This window comes from Staurois parvus, unplaced genomic scaffold (assembly GCF_062004578.1).
Source record: "Staurois parvus isolate SC_StPar_1 unplaced genomic scaffold, SC_StPar_1.0 ptg000300l, whole genome shotgun sequence".
NCBI classification, from domain to species: Eukaryota; Metazoa; Chordata; class Amphibia; order Anura; family Ranidae; genus Staurois; species Staurois parvus.
The window spans coordinates 1,265,001-1,290,678 of record NW_028318096.1 but is presented as its reverse complement, the minus strand read 5'-3'; the positions used below and the strand labels follow the sequence as shown (position 1 = coordinate 1,290,678).

The following is a 25,678-nucleotide window of genomic DNA, read 5'->3' as shown; positions in this document are numbered from 1 at the left end:
TTTGGGTGATGTGCAGTGCTATTTGACCTCCAAACATGGTGTGTATTATGGCATCTATAGAGTTAAATTTTGGTCTCATCTGACCAGTCTCTATTCTCCCAGTATTTCACAGGCTTGTCTAAATGTTGTGCAGCAAACTCCAAACGAGCTTCAACATTCTTTTTCTTCAGTAGTGGAGTCTTGCATAGTGAGCGTGCATACAGGCCATGGCGATTGAGTGCATTACTTATTGTCTTTGAAACAATTGTACCTGCTAATGCAAGGTCTTTCTGAAGCTTTCCACAAGCGGTACTTGGGTCTTGGACAACTCTTCTGATAATTCTTTTCACTCCTCTGTCAGAAATCTTGCGAGGAGCACCTGGTTGTGGCTGGTTTATGTTGAACTGATGTTCTTTCAATCTCTGGATTATGGCCCCAACAGTGCTCACTGCAACAGTCAGAAGTTTATAAATTCTTCTGTAACCAATGTCATTAGTATGTTTTGCAACAATGAGGTTGCAAAGGTCTTCAGAGACCTTTTTGAATTTTCCCATCTTGAGATATTTCTTGTGTGACACCTTGGTAATGAGACACCTTTTTATAGGCCATCAGTTGAGACTGAACCAGCTGATTATTTGAACACACAAGGGGCAGGATTGCTTTCTAATTACTGAGAGTTCAGCTGCTGTCTTGGCTTTCAGTGTGTTTTTGCCTCTCCCTTTCACACCTGAGCAATTTATGCAACTAGTTTCTGCACAGAAAAGGCGTCTTGAAGCTGTCATTACCAACAAAGGATTTTGTACGAAGTATTAAATAAATTTCAGATAGCGTGTTCAATACTCTTTTTCCCTTTTGCCATTCTATTTTATTACACACAACAATTTCTGAACTTGTGTGTTTTGGTTTCTTTGTATGTATGGCTTGCATGGGTTGTTACGGATATGTGAATAACTTTTCATGTCAACAGCACCTTTAGAAATCTATATATACAATTTTTATATTAGGAACACGGTTTACATAATACCATACTGTATCTTACTAAGAACCTGTGTAACAAGAACAGTAATCTAAGAGCAGTAATACAAGTATGCTTTCTGGTGCAAATAGTATATAGTAGTAATAATACATTATAGACACCCTTTTTTTTTTTTTTTAAAGTATTATTGGATTGTTTGTACCTGACATAGTATAGACATATTAGCCACCACAAACAGTGAGTTAAGATATGGGAGAACGCCTAGAAAACATTTGCTAAATATGTTTATAAATGAATCAGTTTAAAGTTGGTTTGTGTTGACATTCCATCTTTCTGGCATTCTAGTATAGTTTTTTTATGGAAGCCAGTACACTTATAATGTCAATAGAAATGCAGTTAGGTTTTTCCGTATGTGTGTGTGTGTGTATTCAGATGTTGCAGCCTGATACTACAGTTGTTTTAAATTCAATTTCTTTCTCATTAATCTACACTCAGCACCCCACAATGACAAGTGAAAACAGAATTTTAGAAATGTCTGTGAATTTATCAAAAAGAAAAAGCTAAAATATCACATATCCTTAAGTATTCTGACCCTTGACTCAGTACTTTGTTGAAGCATCTTTGGCAACAATTACAGCCTCCAAGCCTTTTTTAGGTATGACGTGACAAGCTTTGCACATCTGGATTGGGGAATTTTCTGCCATTCTTCTTTGCTAATCCTCACAAGCTCAGTCAGGTTGGATGGGGAACCATCAGTGGTCAGCCATTTTCAGGTTTCTCCAGAAATGTTCAATAGGTTTCAAGTCAAAGCTCTGGCTGGGCCTCTCTAGGAAATTCCGAGTTGTCCCTAAACTACTCCTATATTTTGGCTGTGTGCTTAGGTTTGTTAGGTTGGAAGGTGAACCTTTGGCCCGGTCTGAAGTCTTGAGCAGGTCCTGGAACAAATTTTCATTGAGGATATTTTTGTACTTTACTCCATTCAGCTTACCCTCAACTCTGACCTGTCTCCCAGTCCCTGCTGCTGCAAAACACCCTCAAAGCATGATGCTGCCACCATGATGCTTCACTGTTGGGATGGTATTGAGCAAGTGTTGAGCAGTGCCTGGTTTCCTCCAGACATAAAGTTTAGCATTGAGGCCAAACAGTCCATAGAATCCTGTTCCTCAGTCTGGGAGTCCTTCAGGCACTTATTTTGTCTCCAACTCCAAGCGGGCTTTCATGTATTTTGCACTGAGGAGAGGCTTCCATCTAGCCCCTCTACCATAAAGGTCAGATCAGTGGAGGGCTGCAGTGATGGTTGTCCTTTTTGAATGTTGTCCCATCTCCACAACAGGAGCTCAGAGTGACCATCGGTTCTTGGTCACCTCTCTTACTATGGCCCTTCTCCACAGATTGCTCAGTTTGGCCGGGCAACCAGCTTTTGTAAATAGTCTTGGTTATGCCAAATGTCCATTTGAGTTATAGAGGCCCCTGTGCTCTTGGAAACCTTCAGTGCAGCAGAATTTTTTCATAGCCTTCCCCAGATTTGTGCCTTGCAATAATCCTGTCTCTGAGATCTGCAGGCAGTTCCTTTTGACCTCAAGGCTTCTTTGTCCTTCCCTATAAAACCCCTCTCCTACCGGAAGGCCCTCATTTTTTTCCGCCAGTGTCTTGAAGGTGATAGTCACTGAAGTTCAGCTTTCTGTGAGAATACTGATGGTCTCAAAATGGTTCTAATAGGAATCAGGGGACGGTTATTCAGATCCATTCAGATGGCTGGATTCCAAAATGGATGATACTCAAGTCACGGAGGAGAGATAGAAGACTACACACGGATTGCCTCTAATGCAGCCTTTTGATACTGGACCCTGTGTTATGGAATCCTGGGCCGTCAGCATTACTCAAGGAAGCTTCCAGCAGGGTGTTTTATATGCCCAAGGCAGTGAACCAAGGGACCAGGAAAGGGGGACTAAGTCCACCGTAATGGGCGAAAGTTGGCTTTTTGTTTTTGTTTTGTTTTTTTACCAGAGCCTGTGGCAGAATTACGTTTTTAGTGGCAGGCTCACTTTTAAAAAATGTGGGACTGCAAGGGGACCTCCTCCTTAGCAACTAGGGACAGTAGGTGTGCTCATATTATGGATTTTGCCTTATCAAACTCATTGTCCTTTTGTGTGTTCTAGTTTGGGAAGCAGTGCGTACCTGGTTCACATGGGGCAGTAGCCATCTTAGTTATATTTTGAAGCCTTTGTTACATGGCCATTACTGCTTATTATACTGGCTTTCTACCACATTGCCACTGCCTAATTGCGCATGATTGCTGCAACAATTACTGCTTTGTGCTGAATTTGCATGTTTGTTGGCTGATATCTACTGCTAATAACTGCATATCTGCATAACCGCGTACCTGCTTACTTGCATACCTGCATTTCTTCATACTTGCATAACTGCATGCTTGCATACCTGCATAATTGCATAACTGCATACAGTGGGGCAAAAAAGTATTTAGTCAGCCACCAATTGTGCAAGTTGTACCACTTAAAAAGATGAGAGAAGCCTGTAATTGGCATCATAGGTAGACCTCAACTATGAGAGACAAAATGAGAAAAATAATCCAGACAATCGCATTGGCTGATTTGGAAATAATTTATTTGCAAATTATGGTGGAAAATAAGTATTTGGTCAATATCAAAAGTTCATCTCAATACTTTGACCTCTGTCATTGCCAACAAAAGATATATAACAAATGTTTCCTGTAAGTCTTCACAAGGTTGGCACACACTGTTGCTGGTATGTTGGCCCATTCCTCCATGCAGATCTCCTCTAGAGCAGTGATGTTTTGGGGCTGCCGCTGGGCAACACAGACTTTCAACTCCCTCCAAAGGTTTTCTATGGGGTTGAGATTTGGAGACTGGCTAGGCCACTCCAGGACCTTGAAATGCTTCTTGCGAAGCCACTGCTTCGTTGCCCGGGCGGTATGTTTGGGATCATTGTCATGTTGGAAGACCCAGCCACATTTCATCTTCAATGCCCTTGCTGATGGAAGGAGGTTTGCACTCAAAATCTCACGATACATGGCCCCATTCATTCTGTCCTGTACATGGATCAGTCGTCCTGGTCCCTTTGCGGAGAAACAGCCCCAACGCATGATGTTGCCACCCCCATGCTTCACAGTAGGTATGGTGTTCTTTGGATGCAACTCAGCATTCTCTCTCCTCCAAACACGAGTTGTGTTTCTACCAAACAGTTCTATTTTGGTTTCATCTGACCATATGACATTCTCCCAATCCTCTTCTGGATCATCCAAATGCTCTCTAGCAAACTTCAGACGGGCCCGGACATGTACTGGCTTAAGCAGGGGGACACGTCTGGCACTGCAGGATCCGAGTCCCTGGCGGCGTAGTGTGTTACTGATGGTAGCCTTTGTTACGTTGGTCCCAGCTCTCTGCAGGTTATTCACTAGGTCCCCCCCGTGTGGTTGGGGATTTTTGCTCACCGTTCTTGTGATCATTTTGACCCCACGGGGTAAGATCTTGCATGGAGCCCCAGATCGAGGGAGATTCAGTGGTCTTGTATGTCTTCCATTTTCTAATTATTGCTCCCACAGTTGATTTGTTCACACCAAGCTGCTTGCCTATTGCAGATTCAGTCTTCCCAGCCTGGTGCAGGTCTACAATTTTGTTTCTGGTGTCCTTTGACAGCTCTTTAGTCTTCACCATAGTGGAGTTTGGAGCGTGACTGTTTGAGGTTGTGGACAGGTGTCTTTTATACTGATAACAAGTTCAAACAGGTGCCATTGATACAGGTAATGAGTGCAGGACAGAGGAGCCTCTTAAGAAGGTACATGTCTGTGAGAGCCAGAAATCTTGCTTGTTTGTAGGTGATCAAATACTTATTTTCCACCATAATTTGCAAATAAATTCTTTCCAAATCAGCCAATGTGATTGTCTGGATTTTGTTTCTCTTTTGGCTCTCATATTTGAGGTCTACCTTTGATGCCAATTACAGGCCTCTCTCATCTTTTTAAGTGGGAGAACTTGCACAATTGGTGGCTGACTAAATACTTTTTTGCCCCACTGTACTTGCAAAGCTGCGTAATTGGATATTGGCAACAAAGTTGCTACAATATTACCTGCAAAACATTTAGAGGGCTTCCAAAAGGAAGAGTGGAGGAAGCGCACAGCCTAGAGGGGTTAATCCGCTGTGTTCTCATCTCCTGAAAGGCCAGAAGCATCAGGTGTATTTTAAACACTGCACTTCTCTGGCATGGTACCTACTCTTAACACATCAGCCTCAGTGTATGCCACTAAGGTTGACTTGGCTGTGGCATTGACAGGCCTGGAATTGCTGAAGTGATTGCTTCTGGGCATAGAAGTTGCTAGTACATTTCCTTTCTGCATGGTACACTCTTCTTGCTTGTTGTCCTTTCGGCTGAAGGGAGGGCAGTATTCCCACAGTGGATGCAGTGATCTGTCTTAATAAATATCTAACTTGTCTAGATTTTTAGGACCCAGCCGACAAGAGCCTGGAATCTATTCTGAAAGCATCTTTTTGTTTTGCTGGCTCTGCTATGCAACCCTCTGTGAAAGCCATTGTCATTTGCCAAAGCCTGGAAAAAAAAAAACCCATCGCATGTGGAGGAATTTACAAAATCACCTTTAGGCTGTGTGGTTTATTGGCTGTGTGGTGCATTGGGCTCAGTTGTCAGTTCACAGATGCAGTGTTCTGTGGTAAAAAAGCCAGTCTGCTGAGCTGCCCTGTAAAAGTGGTTGGCAGGCTTTCCTTTTCATGGAGAAGGCCTGTTGGTGAGGATTGGACAAATTGACCTAAACGATCTCTTGGGGCAGAGTTCCCTTTTTTTCCACGTAAAAAGAAGGGCAGGTGTCAGGTTTATAGAGAAACCGGTGCTTCACCAGTTGGTACCTCTTCACCCAGGTAGTCTTTTCAGCTCCCACAGGCATCTGGATCCAAAGAGAAAAAAAAAAGCTGTAAAAAAAATGCCTGTCTCTGAGAAATCCGGTCCTAGAAGCTCAAATAGGCAAAGGTTACCTTCAATATGTTTTTTCCCATAAGCTTGCTGGGAATGATGGCGTTCAGGGTTGTTCCATCCACCCAGTTTTACTCCAGGCCATTACATAGGAATATCCTGTCCGTATGAACAGGAAGGTTCAGTGTCTGGATTGCCATATCTCCCTAGCTCCCAGTGTATTATGGGCATTACTGGTGGATGGTTCCTCAGAAACTGGACAGTGGGAAGTCTTGCCTTTCAGTAGTCTGGTGGATAATGTCGATCAGTGCCAGTTTGTTGGGTTGGGGAGTTATTTTGGGATCTGCCTCAGTACAGGGATGTTGTTCTCCTAAGGAAATGTTATGCCCACCAATATTCTTGTGTTTTGGGCTGTCCTTCACCATGGTAAAAGAGTGTTTCGAACTCATCCATCTCTTTTGCTGAAAGTGGTTTCAAGTTTTCTTTTGAATCAGGACATTGTGTTTTTTTTTTCTTTGTTTTTTTTCCTGCAGTTGCCAGGAGAAGAAGCTCTTCACATTTTGAATGTGGTTCAGGCTGTCAGAATTTATTGAAGCTTATCTGCACAGATCAATCAGTCAGACTCCATTGTTTGTTCTGACAGAGGGGCCAGAATAGGTCAGGTGGCAACTATGGCAGCTAATTTTGCAGTCGATATGCCAGTTAATCACGCAAGCCTATGGCTTGAAGGATAAGGTACCCCCTTTCAGGAAAAAATCGCACTGTACCAGGAGTGTGGGAGCATCTTGTGTTAGTCATCATCAAGCGTCAGTGGCTTGGGTCTGCTAAGCTGCGACATGCTCTTTGGTACGTGCATTCACAAGCTTTTACCAAGTGGATGTGGGAGCCACAGAGGATACTGCTTTTGGCTGCAGTGTGTTGCGGACGGCAGGATTGTTTTTTTTTTTTTTTTTTTTTTTGTCTGTGTCTCCCTCCCCTCAGGTACATTGCTTTGGGATATGCCAGATAGTAATATTATAGCCTGCGCTGTGTCCTGTGATGTACAATGAATTTTTATTTTTTTTCTACTAGCCTGTAAAAATCCATTTTTACCCCTCCACGTTCATTGCTTGCTACAAAACAGAGGGACTTCCTGTATGGGAGGGGTTATATAGGGGAGAACTTCCTGTCTGTTTGTTTCTGGTCCACCAGTGTCCATTCACCTATAGTTGGCGCATAACCCAGTTATTTTAAATCATAAATCCTTTTTAGTGTCAATCAAATCCTTCCAGCAATCTTCAAAGTGATATTTCAAAAATTGAAATGAATTCCAATATCGCAGTGAACCTCAAAAAAACAAACTGAGATAGTGTATTATCCTCAGTGTAATAATATATACATATGTGAAAACATTGTGAAAAACATAGTAAAAATACTGCGTGAGAACACGTGATTATAGTGCAACACTCCATGTACACTCCAACAAAAACATTACTCCATGAAAATCCCGTGGCTAAAGTGAATACTCTTACCATTAACGTGATCAAAAAGCCTTATTCAATTGTCACGGCTCCTTCATTACATCCTCCGTTATTTCCAAATGCCAGATAAGATATACAGTGAAAGAAATAAGTATTTGATCCCCTGCTGATTTTGAATGTTTGTCCACTCACAAAGAAATGATCAGTCCAAAAATTGAATGGTAGGTGTAGTGTAACACTGAGAGACAGAATAGCAACAAATTCAAAAGAAATGAATATCTAACATTATACATGGATTTGCATGTTCATAAGGGAAATAAGTATTTGATCCCCTTCACAAAACATTACTTAGTAATTGGTGGCAAATCCCTTGTTGGCAATCACAGAGGTCAGACTTTTCCTGTAGTTGGCCACCAGGATTTATGATTTAAACTTTGGACTTTCAGGGGTGAAAGTGTGATTTTTAAGTGTCAAGCGAAGGGCATTAATTTTTTCACGAATACATTTTGCACCTTTTAATTGTACATTTTTTTGTAATATTTGGATACTGATTTATTCCGTTTTATATAGCATAACCCAGATAGTAATGACTTATAGCCTGGTCTGTGTCCTGTGGTGTACTCCAAGAAATGGATTTTTTAGGTAAGTAGAAAAAAAAATCCAATTGTAAACAACTGTATCATCAGACTGCAACATAATGGAAAAGAAGAGAGGGAGAGAGATTATTGTATCTATCAATCCATGAAAACAAAATTTGCCTCCATTATAGATGGACCACTTTAATTTACTTTTAGTTTGTTTGGGGTTTTTTTTCTTCAATTGAATTGGACTCCACTAGACCAATGCTGTGGTATCTGGGAACAAGCCGTCAGTAGCAGATCACTGCCTCTTTCAGCTTTCCTTCTTACCATAGTGCATCCTGGTGCTATCTCCCCTGCAGGTAAGCGATGCACACACACACCCGGCCATCCACATGATGTAGCAGAAAATGTCATTCATCAGACCAGACCACTTTCTTCCATTGCTCCGTGGGCCAGATCTGATGATCATATGCCCATTGTTGAAGCTTTTAGCCGTGGACAATGAACAGCATGGGCACCCTGACTTGTCTGCAGCTACGCAGCACCATACACCAGAAACTGTGATGCTCTGTGTGTTCTGACACCTTTCTATTGGAACCAGCATTACTTTGTCAGCAGTTTGAGCTACAGTTGCTCTTCTATTGGATTGGACTACAGAGGCCAGCCTTCACTCACGTGCTTCAGTGAGCCTTGGCTACCTATGACCCTGACGCCAGTTCATTGGTTTTTCTTCCTTGGACCTTTTTGAGGAGTCCTGATTGTTGCAAACGTGCGCACCAGAGACTGACGCAATCCTCCATTTTGTTAAGAATCTCCATTTTGTCCCTCATTTTTCCCCCTTTCCTCTCTGTTCAGCCACAGTGACATCTGGTTGTGGGTCACTGGCAGGCTAGAGCCAGCAGGGAGCTCAGAGCTATAAAACACCTCTCTGAGCCGGGCCTAGCTGTCCAAAGAACCTGTGCAATTTAACACCTCATATAAGATCAGGCAAGCTTTCCCCGGCGTTCAAAGAACATTCCAAGGAAACACGACCAGATAACCTTTGTTAAAATCCATTTTTCCCCTATGTCTCATATCTTGGAATATGAGAGACTTACATAAAAACTGGATATATGAAATATTGTCAGATTGGCCACGAGAGGACAAACAGTTTGGTAGGTCACTTGCATTGTCTCGAATACATAGAAAAACAGAAAAGTAGATCTCATGAACCGTTCAGTGTATAATTTCATAATTCATATCTAATCAATCCTCAGACGTATCTGCTTAATAATCTACCCGCGGGTGGAATGTCACTTGTGCAGATAGAAAGTTATGGGCCAAAATATATGTTAGGGGAGATTTTGCCTCTAGTTGAGGTATCTGCCCAGACCTCCATGCCCTAAACGGGGTATTAGTCCTGGACTTCAGAAACACTCCCTGCTGGGGAACTACAAAGTAGGCTGTCTGGCCTAAGAGAAGAAGTTGAAGACGTCTCCCATTTTAACGTCGGTACCACCTGGGGAGACCTGTGCCCTTTCGCTCTGAAACTTGGATCTCTGAAACCCAGGACTTTGGCAAGTACCTTAACCCTTTCACCTCTCTCTGATATCTCTTTGCTGTGCTGTTGGTCTCTGTATATTTATATATATATATCTTAGTTACATCTTTTTCTATAAATATTGTTATTGCACCCGTTTGACCTTTTAGTAATAAATCTTTCCTTCTGAAAGTGTTGAACTGTTTCTATAGCGCTTTATTACAATTTACAAATTCCTGCCTCTAAAGAGAATGCTACTGTGTTTGTTTAACCTTCTGTATAACCATTGTAGTGTTATTGCGGATATCGCCGAGTTTCCTCTTTCTCTGTACAAAAAGGAGGTGGTGGCAGTGTGAAGGGTTAATTGCGTAATTAACCTGACCCAGTAACAATCGCTCAGGCTGCCAGTACATCGATTGTGGTCCAATTAGCTGGAAAATTGTTGTGCAGGGTGCAGCTGGGTGTGGCTTTGTTACGCACGTGACATCGCGGTTTTAGACTGGCTAGTCCTTCAGTCACGAGTTTAGTGAGTAGGGCTGGGGTCTGACGCCGCGTCCGTGACACTGATCATTGCAGACTGGAAACCTAACGAGCTGTAGTTTTTGTAGTTGCTCTGACCCAGTCGTCTAGCCCATTAGAATTTGGCACTTGTCAGAGTCACAGAGGTCTTTGCAGTTGCCAATATATTTTCTGCTTTAGGGACAGCATGTTCACTTGCTACCGAAGATATCCCACACATTTTCAGATGCCATTTTAACACCTTTTAGCTGTCAGTGGTCCTAATGTTATGGTGTGTGTATGTATGTGTATATGTATGTATGTATGTATGTATATATATGTGTGTGTGTGTCAGTAAAACATGTCGTTAATTGTAATAGTAAGTATTGTACAATTAAGAACTTAGTCAGTTTCCGACTATGCACTGTAATATAAATAAATTATATATAATTTTCAGGTAGGGGACGTGCGCCGGCACACTTGGCTGTGCTGTCACTGGCTCCAGCATGTGCCGATCACTGGGTCCCGGCAAACGATTTGTAGCTGGGACCCACCTATCGGTGGAGTGAGTGACAGGAGGGAGGTCTGTGTAGATAAACAACACAGAGCTCTCTAGAAACAGCAGCAATGTACCATTTTTTTGTTTCCCTTCAAAGCAGGAAATAAAAACTGGAACAGTAAACACTTTACACTTGTTATGCGCACCGTTAACCCTTTGATTGTCCCCCTTCCCCTGTCAGTGTCATTCGTAAAATGTCCGTGTATATTATTAGCACTGATCACTGTATTCGTGTCACTGGTGATGTCAGTGTCAGTTCCCACAAAGTGTCCGTGTTATATTGCCCACCGTACTATAACAGTCTGGCTAGAAGTCGCTGAGCACCGCCATTCTTTTTCTTAAAAAAAAAATAATAATTCTAGGATATATTGCATAGTTTGTAGATGCTGTAACTTTTCAGGTAAACCATTTAATATATGCGAAGTGGAAATAGTTTTTTACCAAAAATATGTAGCGGAATACATTTTGGTCTAAAAGTTATGAAGAAATTTAGATTAAAAAAAAAATAATAATTCTATTGGATTTGCCTTGGAAAGGTGGGCTGTGTTCTATTGAAACATTGGACAGTTGGTAAAATAATTAGCATTTTCACTGCAGCTCCTACTTCGTGTGTGCGTGCGTGCGTGCGCGTTGTTTTCACAGAATGTTCTTCGAAGTTGTTCAAATCACTTTTCTCATTCAGTTGGTTTAGTCTGGTTTTTCTTTCACGTTTTACAGTTACAGAACATATTTAGTTGGATCATGGTACTCATTGTTTTATGATGTGGCGTTTTGATTTAGTTTGATAATTTGTTCCATTTGCAAAACCTGCATTACTGTTTATCTTTGCTGTGAGCCAGAAAAATGGAAAAGCCATCAAAACTTTCTCAGCACAAAACTAGAAACAGCTGGCACTAAAGTAACAATATTGTGCCAGTCCAATGAATTAACAAGGATGTGTTGTTTTACTTGAATATAACGTTAAACACAAAGTGTGGTTAATATTTTCTTATGTGCTTTTGTCCAAAGCAGAGCATGGAGATCCGGTGTTAGTAAATTTAAAATAATTTTAAGTAATGTATTTATATACAGCTGGCTTAAAGGAACATCTTTTAAATAATGAATGGCTGTTTTAAAGTAAAATAACAAACATGCCTATACTTACCTGCTGTGTGTAGTGGTTTTGAACAGAGCAGCCCAGATCCTCCTCTTCTCTGGTCCCCGCTGGCTCTCCTAGCCCCTCCCTTCTGTTGGGTGCCCCCACAGTAAGCAGCTTGCTATGGGGGCACCCGCTGCTCTGTGTGTCCATTCACACATGGAACTGCGGCTCGGCCCTGCCCCCTCTCTCTTCTCATTGGCTCCCTGTCTGTGATTGACAGCATTGGGAGCCAATGGCTCTCGCTTCCATCTCAGCCAATGAGAAGAGGGAGTCCTGAGATAGCCGAGACTACAGTACATATCGCTGTATTGGGGGAGCTGGGGGGCTGCTGCACACAGAAGGTTGTTTTTTTTTTTTTTTTTTTTTTTTTTTACCTTCAGTTCCAAGGAATGATTACAAGCATTAAACGCATTCTGTGCATGAAGTCCTCCAGTCCTGTTATCAGCTTTATCGCTCTTCTCTGGGCTCTTTCCAGTTCCAGCACATCCTTTATGAGGACTGATGACTAGAACTGGATAGCATACTGAAGATGTGGCTGAACCAGTCTTCTAATGTCATAGAATTATAGTTTTATCTCAAGTAGATAACCTTTTTAATGCTTTTAATATTCTGCTTGGCAGTACATGCTATTGCTGAACCTGTGATCTACTAGAAACTCCAGATCTTTTTCTATTCTGATTGTTTTCCTCCTGGCTAGTAATTGCATTCATGTTTTGGCCCTCAAGTGCATTACTTTACGTTTCTCAACAACAAACCTTATTTGCCGTGTGGTTGCCTTCCTCTTTATGTTATTGAGATCCTCCTGTATGGTTTTTCTATCCTGCTGTAAAGTTTGTCTGCTTAGCTTTGTATCATACGCAAACTCTAATCTATTCATTTACTATATAATGGATGGTACAGTTGTGTCCAAAATTATTCAACCCCCAATGCTGTAAAGGGGTTTAGGGACTATAGTGTACATTTGGAATTGTATTCAGAATCAAATCCTACAAGGACGTTGTAACTACCCAAATGCAACTAAAATGACATCAATTGTTTATGTAATACAGTAGTAAATGGTTCTTATGTGGTTTCTTCATTGCCACAATTATTCAACCCCTTAAAGACTACCACTCTGAAGAACAGAGGTTCATACAGGTGCTTTCCATCAGGTATTGAAAACACCTGTGGATGTCACCGAGCAGCAATCAAGCATAATAAGCACCAATTAGGCAGCTTTAAAATGACTGTGATACTCAGCTCCTTCTAGACATTTACTGGTGTGGTTACAAACATGGTGAAGGCAAGAGAATGGTCCAGGAAGACAAGAGAAGAGGTGATTTCTCTTCACAGGAAGGGCAATGGCTATAAGAAGATTGCAAAGATGTTAAACATACCAAGAGACACCTTAGGAAGCATCATTCGCAAATTCAAGGCAAAGGGCACTGTTGAAACGCTACCTGGTCGTGGCAGAAAGAAGATGCTGACTTCGACTGCTGTGCGCTACCTGAAGCGTAGAGTGGAGAGAAGTCCCCGTGTGACTGCTGAGGAACTGAGAAAAGATTTGTCAGATGTGGGTACAGAAGTTTCAGCCCAGACAATAAGACGCACACTGCGTAATGAAGGCCTCCGTGCCAGAACTCCCAGGCGTACCCCCTTGCTGTCTCCAAAGAATAAGAAGAGTCGACTGCAGTATGCCAAAAGCCATGTGGACAAACCACAAAAGTTGTGGGATAGTGTTCTGTGGACTGATGAAACAAAATTAGAACTGTTTGGGCCCATGGATCAACGCTATGTTTGGAGGAGGAAGAACAAGGCCTATGATGAAAAGAACACCTTGCCTACTGTGAAGCATGGTGGAGGGTCAATCATGCTTTGGGGCTGTTTTGCTTCTGCAGGTACAGGGAAGCTTCAGCGTGTGCAAGGTACCATGAATTCTCTTCAGTACCAGGAGATATTGGATGGAAACGTGATGCAGTCCGTCACACACCTGAGGCTTGGGAGACGTTGGACCTTTCAACAGGACAATGATCCCAAGCATACCTCCAAGTCCACTAGAGCATGGTTGCAGAGGAAAGGCTGGAACATTTTGGAGTGGCCATCGCAGTCACCAGACTTAAATCCGATTGAGAACCTCTGGTGGGACTTAAAGAAAGCAGTTGCAGTGCGCAAGCCTAAGAATGTGACTGAACTGGAGGCCTTTGCCCATGAAGAATGGGCGAAGATACCCGTAGATCGCTGCAAGACACTTGTGTCAAGCTATGCTTCACGTTTAAAAGCTGTTATAACTGTAAAAGGATGCTGTACTAAGTACTAAGATTGAATGTCACTTGGGGGTTGAATAAAACTGATAATGCTGTGAGCACAGAAAAGACATTTGTGGTTATTTCATTATAACTGTTATGTTATATTTGTCTGACCTACAAGTGCCTCTTTAATGTAAATGTAAGCAAGATGACTGAATGATCAAAAGCAATGTCAAACTGGCCAAAACACTCAATTTCAGTGGGGGTTGAATAATTTTGGACACAACTGTATAAATAGCTCAGTCTTAAACAGAATTGTTCCCAGGACAGAGCCTCGGGTACCCCACTTACCACTCCAGACCATTTTGAGTACACGCTATTTATCACCACCATTTGGACATGCCCTCTGTAACCAGTTTTCTATCCAGGTACATACACTATGGTCTAAGCCAGCAGACCTCAATATGTGAATGAAGCATTTATGGGAAACTGTATTGAATTCTTTTGCAAAATCCAAATACACTACGTCCACAGGCCTTCCTTTTATTTAAATGGTATCTCACTTCCTTGCAGAATGTTAGCAGCTTTTATAACTCCATGCTGATTATACATTCAAAAAATGTGATTAGTAGTAAATTATTGAATATAGTCCCTTATCTCCTCCATTAATTTACATATTATTGAAGTTAGACTGACTAGCCTGTAATTTCCAGGTATGTATTTCTGCCCTTTTTTTGAAGATTGCATGTGTTCACTGCTTGAGAGATTACATGCAAGTGGACGCAATCAGCTGCAAGAGCCCACAGCCTCCCCTTGCTTTCAGTGAGGATGCCTCTCCTAACTGATAGCAGGAACCCCTGCTGTGTTTCTCACATATAATCTCAGACAGAGTGTATTCACAAGTGTGAATGCATCCTTAGCCTAAAGTTTGTCAGAAAGATGATGCCTCATAGTAGGCATCTTTGTTGATGCTGTCTCTTTTTAGCTAACCCACATTGGCTTGGTAAATCATGTATTAAATGTTTATAAAACAAAAAAATGTATGTTCTGTGTATAGTAGATCAGATATAAAACAGTTTTAATAATGTATACATTAACAAAAAGACAGAAAACCTTAGTTTCCATTGTAATATGTTTTCTATTCACAATATACAAATTAGAACCTGGTAAAAGATAAGAACAATGTTATCCACGAAAAGATGGCTATTGTTGTCTATTGATGACACTGACTTGCCTACATATCATGACTGTGGAGACACACAGACTGTGCTTGTAATTTCTAGGTTCTGAGAGCAGATTTCCATTGCCTTATTGTTGCCTATTGCAAAGAGACTGTAACTATACTAGATTTCCATATTGGCAATATTACTTATTTTGGAAACCGTAATTTTTGGAAGTGACGAACAATGATATTATCCAAAATTTGTTCTTACAGATGAATGTTATACGGAGGCAGCAAAGAATGATCAAAAATCGCGAATCTGCCTTCCAGTCTAGAAGAAAAAAGAAGGAATATATGCAGGGTTTGGAACTGCGCCTGAGAGCAGCCTTATCTGAGAATGAGAGGCTTAAGAAAGAAAATGGCTCTTTGCAAAAGCTGCTGGAGGAAGTTGTATCAGAGGTAATGAAAAGAAGTGGGGCTTTTCGATTTTTGTCAACATTACACTTAATCATATTGTCTTCTATGAAATGTAAATGTACTGAAGGCTCTGGCAAAACGAACTGGTGATGTGCTGTATCTTGGGTGTAAATACCTTCCTTTAGGCAGACCGTTATTTGCACAATTGAAGCTCAACTCCAACTTCATTAATCTACTTTTAAGTTGGTTCTCTGTGCTCTCCTGATGAAATGCAGCTACACTGTCTCCTCTCAATTCAACTATTGGAAGCCTCATAATTTCCAGATTGGATGAAATCCAGCATCATCCAATCACTTCCTTTGTGCCCTGAATGCAAGGGATACTCTCCCTAGCCGCCTTGTGACGCTGGCAACACTGTTGGGCATTATTTGTTGTGGTCAGCATGCTTACCTAGTAATATCCACTTGCTTTAAATCAAAAACAATGTGCCTTTTACTCTTTATATGTTAATGTTGTAAATGTAGTGGTGCATTGCTGGCTTTGAAAACCTACAGATGCCCTTCTTGCAGATGCAGTAGGGGATCTAAGCTACTTTATTACATTCTACTCAGCCACTGCACACACTGTTCACTCTACCCCCCCTCCATGGCTGCAAGTAAGAGTTGATGGCTGCAAATAATAGTTGAAAGCAGACCCACTGATGATGTCACTGAGTCTCCAAACTGCTTGATTTTCAAGAGGATGCTTTTTGCTTTTATTGTTGGGAGATGGAAAGGAATCTTTTGGGAGGGATACATGACATGTTGCTCAACTTTATCTTATAAAGTAATGAGTTGTTACATATCATTGTTCTTTTTATATTTATATATATATATAAACAAACACTTGATAAGATTGTTAAGGGATATCATTCATGTATTTTTCTGCAGAATCAGAAACTTAAAGTGACTGCTCCAAAGAGGAGAGCTGTCTGCCTGATGATGGTGGCTGTATTTTTAATGCTGAATTTCAACCCACTTAGGTAACATACTATTTTATAATGTCTTCTATAGCATTGTTTCAAGGCTGAAATGGTACCAGCAGGTTTATTCATGGTTAAAGCTGAACTCCGGGAAAACTGAAAGTCCTGGTTATTTGTCTAGGTGGACTGGGTGCAGCAGTTTTACTTCTCTGCTCCCGCAGACTCCTCTACATTGCTAGACTGCTCCTGGCAGCCTCTTCTTTACGTTCCAGTGATCTTGGGCCCTATGACATTTTTAAGATGCGGAGTCCACTGCCAGATTGCTTTTCTTCTACCCTAGATAGAAATGAGCAGTTAACCCTTGCAGTGTGGGCACATCCCCCTTGAAAAGGATGGACTTTTCCTGGAGTTGGGATTTAAATGTGATTTATTGTATCAGCCATGCACACAATTAAATGGGATTTGGGTGGGGGGGAGAAGAGCCGAAGACCCCAAAATGATTGTTTGCAGTTTGTGCAATGTGATTTTCTCTGTTTTTTCCAAAAGGGTGGACTAGTACATTTTTAACTGTATATGTAAAGACCTCCAGACCTCTTCAACTCAACATTCTGTTATCATGGACAAGTCAGTTCAGTCTGTAGACAAGCCAATTCTGTTGACACTGAGAACCAGATTGTTTTGTGGCTTCCTTTTTGTTGTCTTGGAATATCCCAAAAATGGATCACAGTCTAAAGGGCTGGGGAGGAGGCCTAGACACTTTGTTGGTGCAGGGAGCTTAGACGCAGCAGAAATCTTGTCTTCTGAGAAACATTTTGGAAGTCTGCATGATTTGGTTGTCCTTATAACTCTTGATGTCCAGAATAAGGTTTTTTTTTTTTTAATTGGATTAGTTTGAACAATGCCATGGCAGTGGTGTATGTCAACCGTCAGTGAGGAACCGAAATTGTCATTACAGTAAGAGGGGTAACAAAAATTCTGTCCATGGCAGAAATTCATGTTGCAGCCTTTTCAGCCTTTCATATCCCAGGTTTTGACCATTGGCAGGTAGACAACCTTGGTCTGCAGCGCCTGGACCCAGGGGAATGGTTCTTGCACCTGAAAGTGCTTCTGTGTTACAAGTGAGATGCCAGATATAAACCTTCTAGCTGCCAATTGGACAGATTTTTTCCAGGTGACGAAATAATCTGACGTAAGCAATGAATGCTCTGGTGTCTTTGTGGGATCAGTACAACCTGATCTACGCCTATGCTTCTCTGAAACTCTTTGCTCAGTTATTCCGTATGATCAAGATGGATATCATTCTGCCGCTTGCGGCGCTCATAGGGCTGTAGGAGATGTAGGACGTTTTGGGACCCCTGTGGATATAGAGCAGAAGTGATGTCAGCTTGGGGGCAGACCACATATACATCTTATATCTTGACATGCAAGCTATACAGTAGTGAAAATAATTATTTGATCTGATTTTGTAAGATTTCTCACAAAGAAATTAAGAGCCTTTTATCATAGGTGCATTTTAAATGAAGGCGAATATCAACCAAAAAACCAGAAAAAAACACAGGAATATACAAATGTTATAAATTGAGTTGCAGTTCAGTGAGTAAAATAAGTATTTGATCCCCTACCAACCAACAATAATTCTGGCTCCTGCAGACTGGCTATGTGCCCATGTGGTACACTAATTAGTCCTGTCAATTTAGGAAGGTACTCCTAACTTTATGTGTATTCCAACTCGTTATGTGTATAAAAGACACCTTTCCACAGAATCTCTTTTTTCCATTCAAACCTCACTACCATGTGCAAGACCAAAGGACATCAGGGACAAGATTGTAGACTGCACAAGGCCAGAATGGGCTAAAAGACCATCAGCAAGAAGCTTGATGAGAAGGAGACAACTGTTGGAGCGATTATTCACAAATGGAAGAAATACAAAATAACCATCAATCGCCCTCGGTCTGGAGCACCATGCAAGATTTCACCTCTTTGGATAAAGGATTATCATGAGAAAAGTGAGGGATCAGCACAGAACTACATGGGAGGAGCTTGTGAATGATCTCAAGGCAATTAGGACCACAGTCACCAAACAAACCATTAGTAACACAATACGCCGCCATGGATTGAAATCATTCAGGGCCTGCAAGGTCCCCCTCCTCAAAAAGGCACATGCACAGGCCCATCTGAAGTTGACCAATGAACATCAAAATGATTTAGAGAAGGATTGGGAGAAAGTGCTGTGGTCAGATGAGACCAAAATTGAGCTCTTTGACATTGACTCTACTCACCGTGTGTGGAGGAAGAAAATGCTGACTGACTCTAAGGACACCATCCCTACAGTCAAGCATGGAGGTGGAAACCATACGCTTTGGGGCTGTTTCTGTGCTAAATGTACAGGCTAACTTTGCTGCATTGAGGGGCCAATGGACGGAGCCATGTATTGTAAAACCTCGGATGAGAACCTTCTTCCCTCAGCCAGAACACTGAACGTGGGTTGTGGATGGGTCTTCCAGCATGACAATGACCCAAAACATACCACCAAGGCAACAAAGGAGTGGCTTAGGATGAAGCACATTAAGGTCATGGAGTGACCTCACCAGTTTCCAGACCTTAATCCTATAGAAAATGTATGGAGGGAGCTGAAACTTCGAGTTGCCAAGAAACAGCCAAGAAAACTTAAAGATATAAAGAAGATCTTTAAAGAAGAGTAGACCAAAATCCCTCCTGAGATGTGTGCAAACCTGGTAACGAACTACTAGAAAGGTCTTACCTCTGTGCTTGCCAACAGGGGATTCTCCACTAAGTACTAACTCATGTTTTGCTTGGGGATCAAATGATTATTTTACTCACTGAACTGCAAATCCATTTATAACACTTGTATCATGTTTTTTTCTGGATTTTTGGTTGGTATTCTGTGTCTATCATTTAAAATACACCTATGATAAAAATGTAGACCCTTCATTTCTTTGTAAGTGGGCAATCTTAGAAAATCTGCAGAGGATCAAATAATTATTTTCCCCACTGTATTATATACTTTTAAATGTGAGTTGTTATAACATTAAATAGTTTGTTTGTGCATTGCTGCACTTCTTAGACGGCGCTTCCCTGTCTTTCAATACTGGGATCACACAGGAGCGGTGGGGGAAACCATATGCCATTTGGACAGGAATCACACTGCATTCTTGTTCAAACTGCATACATTGATTTGAGCCCATTCATTTTGTATGGTCTCAAGTCACACCTCAAAGGTACTCTGTATCGGTGAGTACTTGACCGAAAGTATCTGTATTTGTACTCGTCGGTATAAAAACTGGTATTGGTGCGACCCTAAGATTAAGCAAAGAAATTCACACTGTGAAATATACTAAAAGTGCATGACTAAGCACGAATAAATGTATAATGTCTACACAACTGTAAATTAACATCCACAATAGACATGCAAGTCTTCCTTTCCATATCCCACTTGTGTACAGAGTGTGTGAATATGATAAACCTCTTCAAGATGTGAAAAACATTTATTTCTTCCTCCACCGGGTGCCACACCAAAAAGGCTTACTGAAAAAATTTGATCCTCTAACCAGAGAAGTCACATAACACTTGGGATAATCATGGTTATGCCCTTTGAGGATATGACCACTTCTCTCAGATATGGCTGTCACCTTCAGTTCACAGAAGCATGTGTTTTTTTTGTTTTTTTGTATGTGAGTTGTTTCATTGATTTTAATAAAGCCTTTTTAAATGATTTTATGCTATGTAGTGCACTTGGTTTCCTGTCTTCCCATACATGCTTCTGTGAACCGGAATTGGCATCCATACCCGAGGAAAGTGGTGATATCCTGTAAGGGAATAACGATGTTTAACCTGATTATACAAAGCATTATGTGGCATGTTGCCAATGTCCACATCCTACTGTAGACAGCAGGCAGTATAAATCAATTGTCTCTAAATTTTGTGTCCCTTTTTAAATAAAGTCCAAGTAACTGATTTTACAATAAGTACAAAAGTCCTATTTTTTACACTTTTTTTTTTTTTTTTTTTTAATTAGCGTTTTAGAATCCACTTCTGGAGAATTTGACATGGAGGTCAGGACAGTTAACCATAATAGACGCCTGCTTGAGTTTTCACCTGGTGAAGTCCATATGAAAAACAAGGATATCCCACAAAGTGATTTCAGGTAATTTTGGTAATATTTTATGGATTTCCATCTTTATTTTTTTATGTAACTTTTTATTGTATTTTCTCAGAGGTTATACTTGCATGTTCATATTTTGTTTGAAGTAATATATTTTATGCTTTGTTGCATTTCTAGCCTAGTGTTGTGGTGTTATAATAAGAATGCAGTTATTACTAAAGAAACCAGTAAATCTAGGATTGGCTAATTCCTTTTAAAACATGAGGTGTGTGAAGTAAATAGGATTTGTGACCAATAAAATGCAAGGAAGATATGGAGTGATGTTTAGGCTCCGTTCACATCAGGAGGTGAGACAAAACGTGCACACTATTTTATGCATTCTCACTAGTCTAGTTTAGGGCAGCCCATTAATGTCAATGCGTTACCCTATGCACAAAAAATGAGCCTGCATCATTTTCAAACTTGTGCTGCACCAAACCACATGTTGTTGCAAACTGCTGGTGCTCAAGGTGAGCTAGCACATGGCTGTGTGATCTGTAATGTCTGAGGTGCAAGCCCAGTCGTAACTGATGTCTACTGAACTGAAATCCAGATGGCTGCACACTTGACTGAAAGATCCAAATAGCCATTATTAATCACCACATGTAAAAGCAACACAGATGTACAGACGGGAGGGAAGAGGTTTACGCATTTCACACTGTAGCAGTGCTTGTCAAAACCTGGCTGTTAATCTCATCATGCACACCTAAATACCTCCACCGTTAAAGTATCAGGTGTGCTCAACCATCAAAACAGCAAAACAGTTCATACTTCCATATGCAAATACTTTTCATAAGGAAACCATTTTATTTTTATATATATATATTCACAAACTAACAAATATAGACATGTGGTACTGCATAACTACTGGACAACTATATCGGCAGTGATGGAGACATTGTTCTTGAATGAAAATATATATATATATATCTATCTGTATCAAAATGAACAAAACCTCAATCATATTAGTGGGTAAGGTAAGGTCCAATTCAAAATTTAAGACCTGGAATTCTTGTCTGAATATGAAATCTCCAAAATACTTTACATTTACTTAAAATACTACATAAATCCCCTCCCCTCCTCTGGGTTCTCACTCTTTCTATTCCCAGATTCTGTAAAGCAGTGAGTTCGTCCTCATGAACATCATTAAAATGCCTTGTGATATTAGTAGTACACATATTCAGGGAGTAGAAAGAGTGAGAACACCAAGGAGTGGAGGTGATTTATGCTGTGTAGAGTCTCTTTTTTTTTCCCAGAAGAAAGAACAGACTCTTATTGGACACTTCTATCACATGATCATGCTAACCAATGGCCAGAAGCCCTTGCAAAATATTATGTTTCTATCTAGCTTCCAGGGCTGTGCACGGTTGTTTCAAATGTACGAAGATGTACACTGGCAGGCGGCATATGATACACAAGACAGAAAAGTGCACAACGGACAGCAGCAGTAAGGAGGCTGTTAGGAGGGTCTTAATGGTGCCTAGTGTCAACAGTGAATGGGCTGACAAAAGCCCAGATGCCATGACGCAATCTCTAGTCGCCATGGCAAAATGGCGCCTGGGGTTTGTCGAGCCCTGGGCAGAAGTATAAACCTATGTTATTTGCTCTCAAGATGTGTCCCATGATAGATTTTGAGAGAAGGATTTTACAATGAGCACACAAATCCTTTTTTCTCTACCATCCATTAAGGGACACAGCTTGATAGTAAAAAATTTAGGATGCCCTTGGTAAAATGGTGTGTGTGTTTTTTTTTTTTTCTCCTTGTATTGTGGACATAAATACAATTTCTGGGGATCCCTCTAGAAGCTGTACAAACATCTTTTAGTTTCTCTAGCAACAATCTATGGTAGAGTCTAATTGGAGATAAATTAAAGGTTGTTTTTGTAGGCCCTTGCACTACATAATAAATGTACTGAAATTGTGCAGTCTGATTGCCCCTCTGTCTTTCCACTTCTGCCAGTGAGCAAACATGGTGCATGCACAGCATATATTTCTGTTTTTCTTCATGGACCGTAAATATTTTTTAGTTTGGAATATGCATTTGGGATGTGAAACATTATATATAAACCTTGATTTCTTGCTCTATATTTCTGCCTTTTTAGTTCTGGACATTTCATGTCAGCTGAAAAGGCACTGATGATTGTGAAAGAGGAGCCATTACTCTACATTCCTGCTTCTCCTCCTTGTCGGCCTCAAATCAACCAAACAGAAACCCTTAGGTAAGTAAGAATTATATCAAAATATAGTGAGGGGAGTTTACTATGATTGGAGCAAACAGAATCTCGACCTGCTGTACATGACAACCAGTCAGCTTCCATCTTTTATTTTCAGTGCTTAAAGTGACACTAAACTTTGGTTTAAAAACAATGCTGCCCAAGTGTGTATTTTTGACTCAAAAATTTACATTCTGTAGTTCTCTGCCTTCTACACATTTCCAAATTTTTATTTTTCACTGCTGTGATCTGACTTTGTTAGAAGGTGGCTATGTTGAGACGCCATGGTCCCACTGTATGTACTAATGTAGTCACCCACTCCTTGCTCACTTCCCCAATGGACTAGAGACTATGGACTTTGGGCTTGCAGTGTGTGTAGAGTAGTACAAATGACCTCAACAAGCATACACTGCTGGTTCCAAACAAAGGGAAGTGGAGGGGGAAGAGTATTTGAAGGTCACAGAAGATGTTATAAGGAGGCAGAAAATACTGCAGAATATTTTTTGAGAATGAGGATAATGTTTAGTGTCACTTTAACTGAAAATAGACAAAGGAAAGAGGCACCTTGTGCAGTAACCTTTGTTAAATGACTGCAATAAAAGTTGCACTCACAATAGTAAGCTTGTATCGGACATATCATCCACTCCATGTGGATATCGCCGCCGTTAAATTTCTCGTGCAGCCACCATCAGAATGACACTTCAGCCATTGGCTGCAGCTTCACAGCTGAGCACACGCCGCTTCCTCCCATGTAGCACTGCTTAATGTGAGCATTCCTCACTGACTTATTTAACTGTCAGCGTGACAGTGAGGAGAGCATGTGCTCAGCCTGTGGAGCTGCAGATGATGGCCAAAGTGTCATTCTGATGATGGCTGCAAGAGGAAATTAACAGCAGCAATATCCACATGGAGTGGATGATATGCCCGATACAGGTTTATTATTTTTAGTAATTTAATACAAGTTACCGCACTAGGAGCCTGTGCACTCTCTTTTCTAGTCTAATTACAGCTTATGGTGTCCTGCTGGTACAGAAAGCAGCAAAGTTTCCCAAGATACAGCAACCTTGATACGATCATTGCTACTTTCAATCCGTGTTTTGTGAACTCATTGGGCAAGTTACCTCTGGCATTAGCGGAAATCACTAGTCAATTTGTGTTTTTGTCTTTAACTGAACAAGTGGAAGTTAGACTTTGGAGAAGCTGTACTAATAAGCAAGCAGCTTCTGTCTGCTCTAACTTTAGTAAGTTCTCCGAATTGTATGTTGCGTTTGCATAATCTCTTTATTTTTGGATAATCCAGTCGAAAAGGAAAAGCCAGTTATTGTTTGCAGTATAATAAAAACAAGGCCTGTATAGCTTTGTTCTTGCAGTTATGATGTTTGCTTTTTATTTGTGTTATTTTAATTTCTTGTATAGTGAACTGCAATGTAGTCAAATATAGTATTTTTTTTTTTCTTCTTCTTTGCTTGTCACAGAGGTCAGTAGACCCACTGTGGATAATGGTTTGTTTAGAATTGCTTTCCCATGCTTGTTCTGAGTCCGGGTTCCAGACAGGTAGACAGGGCAGTGATTGACAATAGTAAAGTAAAAGCCGAATGATGAGTATAGGATAAAGTAAAAATGCGGTTTAAACAATTTGCTAATAATCTCTAAAGCAGGGGCGGAATGACAACTCATGGGGCCCCTGTGTTCTTGCCCAAACTCAAAAAAGCCTATGAAAAAGGTACCAGTGGCATCTCATGGGGCCTCCTACTGACCCCGGGCCCTCTGGCAGTGCCCGAGTTTCCAAATGGTCAGTCCTCCCCTGCTCTAAAGCATAAACATTCCAACAGAAGTCTGAGCCTGACAGACCTCTGTTCAGGGCATGAGCAAACTGTAGAATTCAAGATCACAAATCGAAACCATAGAGAGACCTGAGCAGCGGTACAGAGCAACAGCCAGTAGGTGGGGTAGGCTGTTCATTACATTACCTATTTGTTGACACTAGAAAACCTTTTTTTCACAGTTTTTTTTCTTTTTCTTTTAGTACTATTTTTGAAGCATCAATATGATTCAGGGAGTGTTCACATTAGCCTGATCTTTTTTCTGTTTGCATGGGAAAAGTAGAAGCTGAACTTCAAGCATGCAGAATAAGAACCGGTTTCTGTCACCCACTATCTAGATTTTGCATCCGGTTTTAGTTGTTTCCTTGAGATCATTTCTTAGAAATGTAAGAAATGGAAATGTTTCCAAATTGTAACCACTATCAATTTAGGCTCCTTTTGTGACATCAACATTTATGTATTTTACCACAAGGTCTTAGAACCAGTAATGAGATTTTCGAAAATCTGTTTTCAGGATTCATAGCAGTGGTATTCAGTTTTATCTCATGAGCCACATGTGGGCCTTCTAAACTTAAACATCAGTGCTGCTGCTGTTCTGCATGTTCCCCTTCCTTCAGTGTTTTTCTTTACAGAATCTTTCTTCTTTTAGCAAAGGGAGGTTATTAAGAAATATAGGTCTGAGGGGCAAGAAAGATATAAAGTAGTTCTTTGTGTTCCCCCTGTAGTTATTTTTATTGCTGACTTTGCCTATCCAACCCAATCCAATCCAGAATATTGGCAGGCATTTGCAGTTCCTATGAGTGCAGCTCAGTGTTCACTCAGGCCTGGTTCACACCTAAGCATGTTGCAATCTGTGAGAAAAAGCGTCCCTGACCCTATTCAAAAATGCAACGTCTTAAAATGGATAGATGTGAACGTGTCCCATAGGAAACCATGTTGAATGGGCTGTAGTGAGTTTCTGCAAAATACAAAAAGCATGGAAAAACACATAGGTACGAACCAGGCCTAAGTAAGCCTGTTTTAATTATTGTACTGTCATCTA

The 25,678-nt window shown here is 40.9% G+C and overlaps 1 protein-coding gene across 1 annotated transcript in view; it reads left to right on the top strand.

Moving 5' to 3' along the window:
• ATF6 (activating transcription factor 6) overlaps positions 1 to 25,678 on the top strand; it is a 129,500-nt gene that overhangs the window by 46,865 nt on the left and 56,957 nt on the right. Inside the window, exons 8-11 of the mRNA XM_089683075.1 lie at positions 15,334 to 15,519; positions 16,407 to 16,498; positions 20,475 to 20,603; positions 22,703 to 22,819. Of these exons, the coding sequence (XP_089539201.1) occupies positions 15,334 to 15,519; positions 16,407 to 16,498; positions 20,475 to 20,603; positions 22,703 to 22,819 (524 nt within the window). The remainder of the gene's footprint in view (positions 1 to 15,333; positions 15,520 to 16,406; positions 16,499 to 20,474; positions 20,604 to 22,702; positions 22,820 to 25,678) is intronic.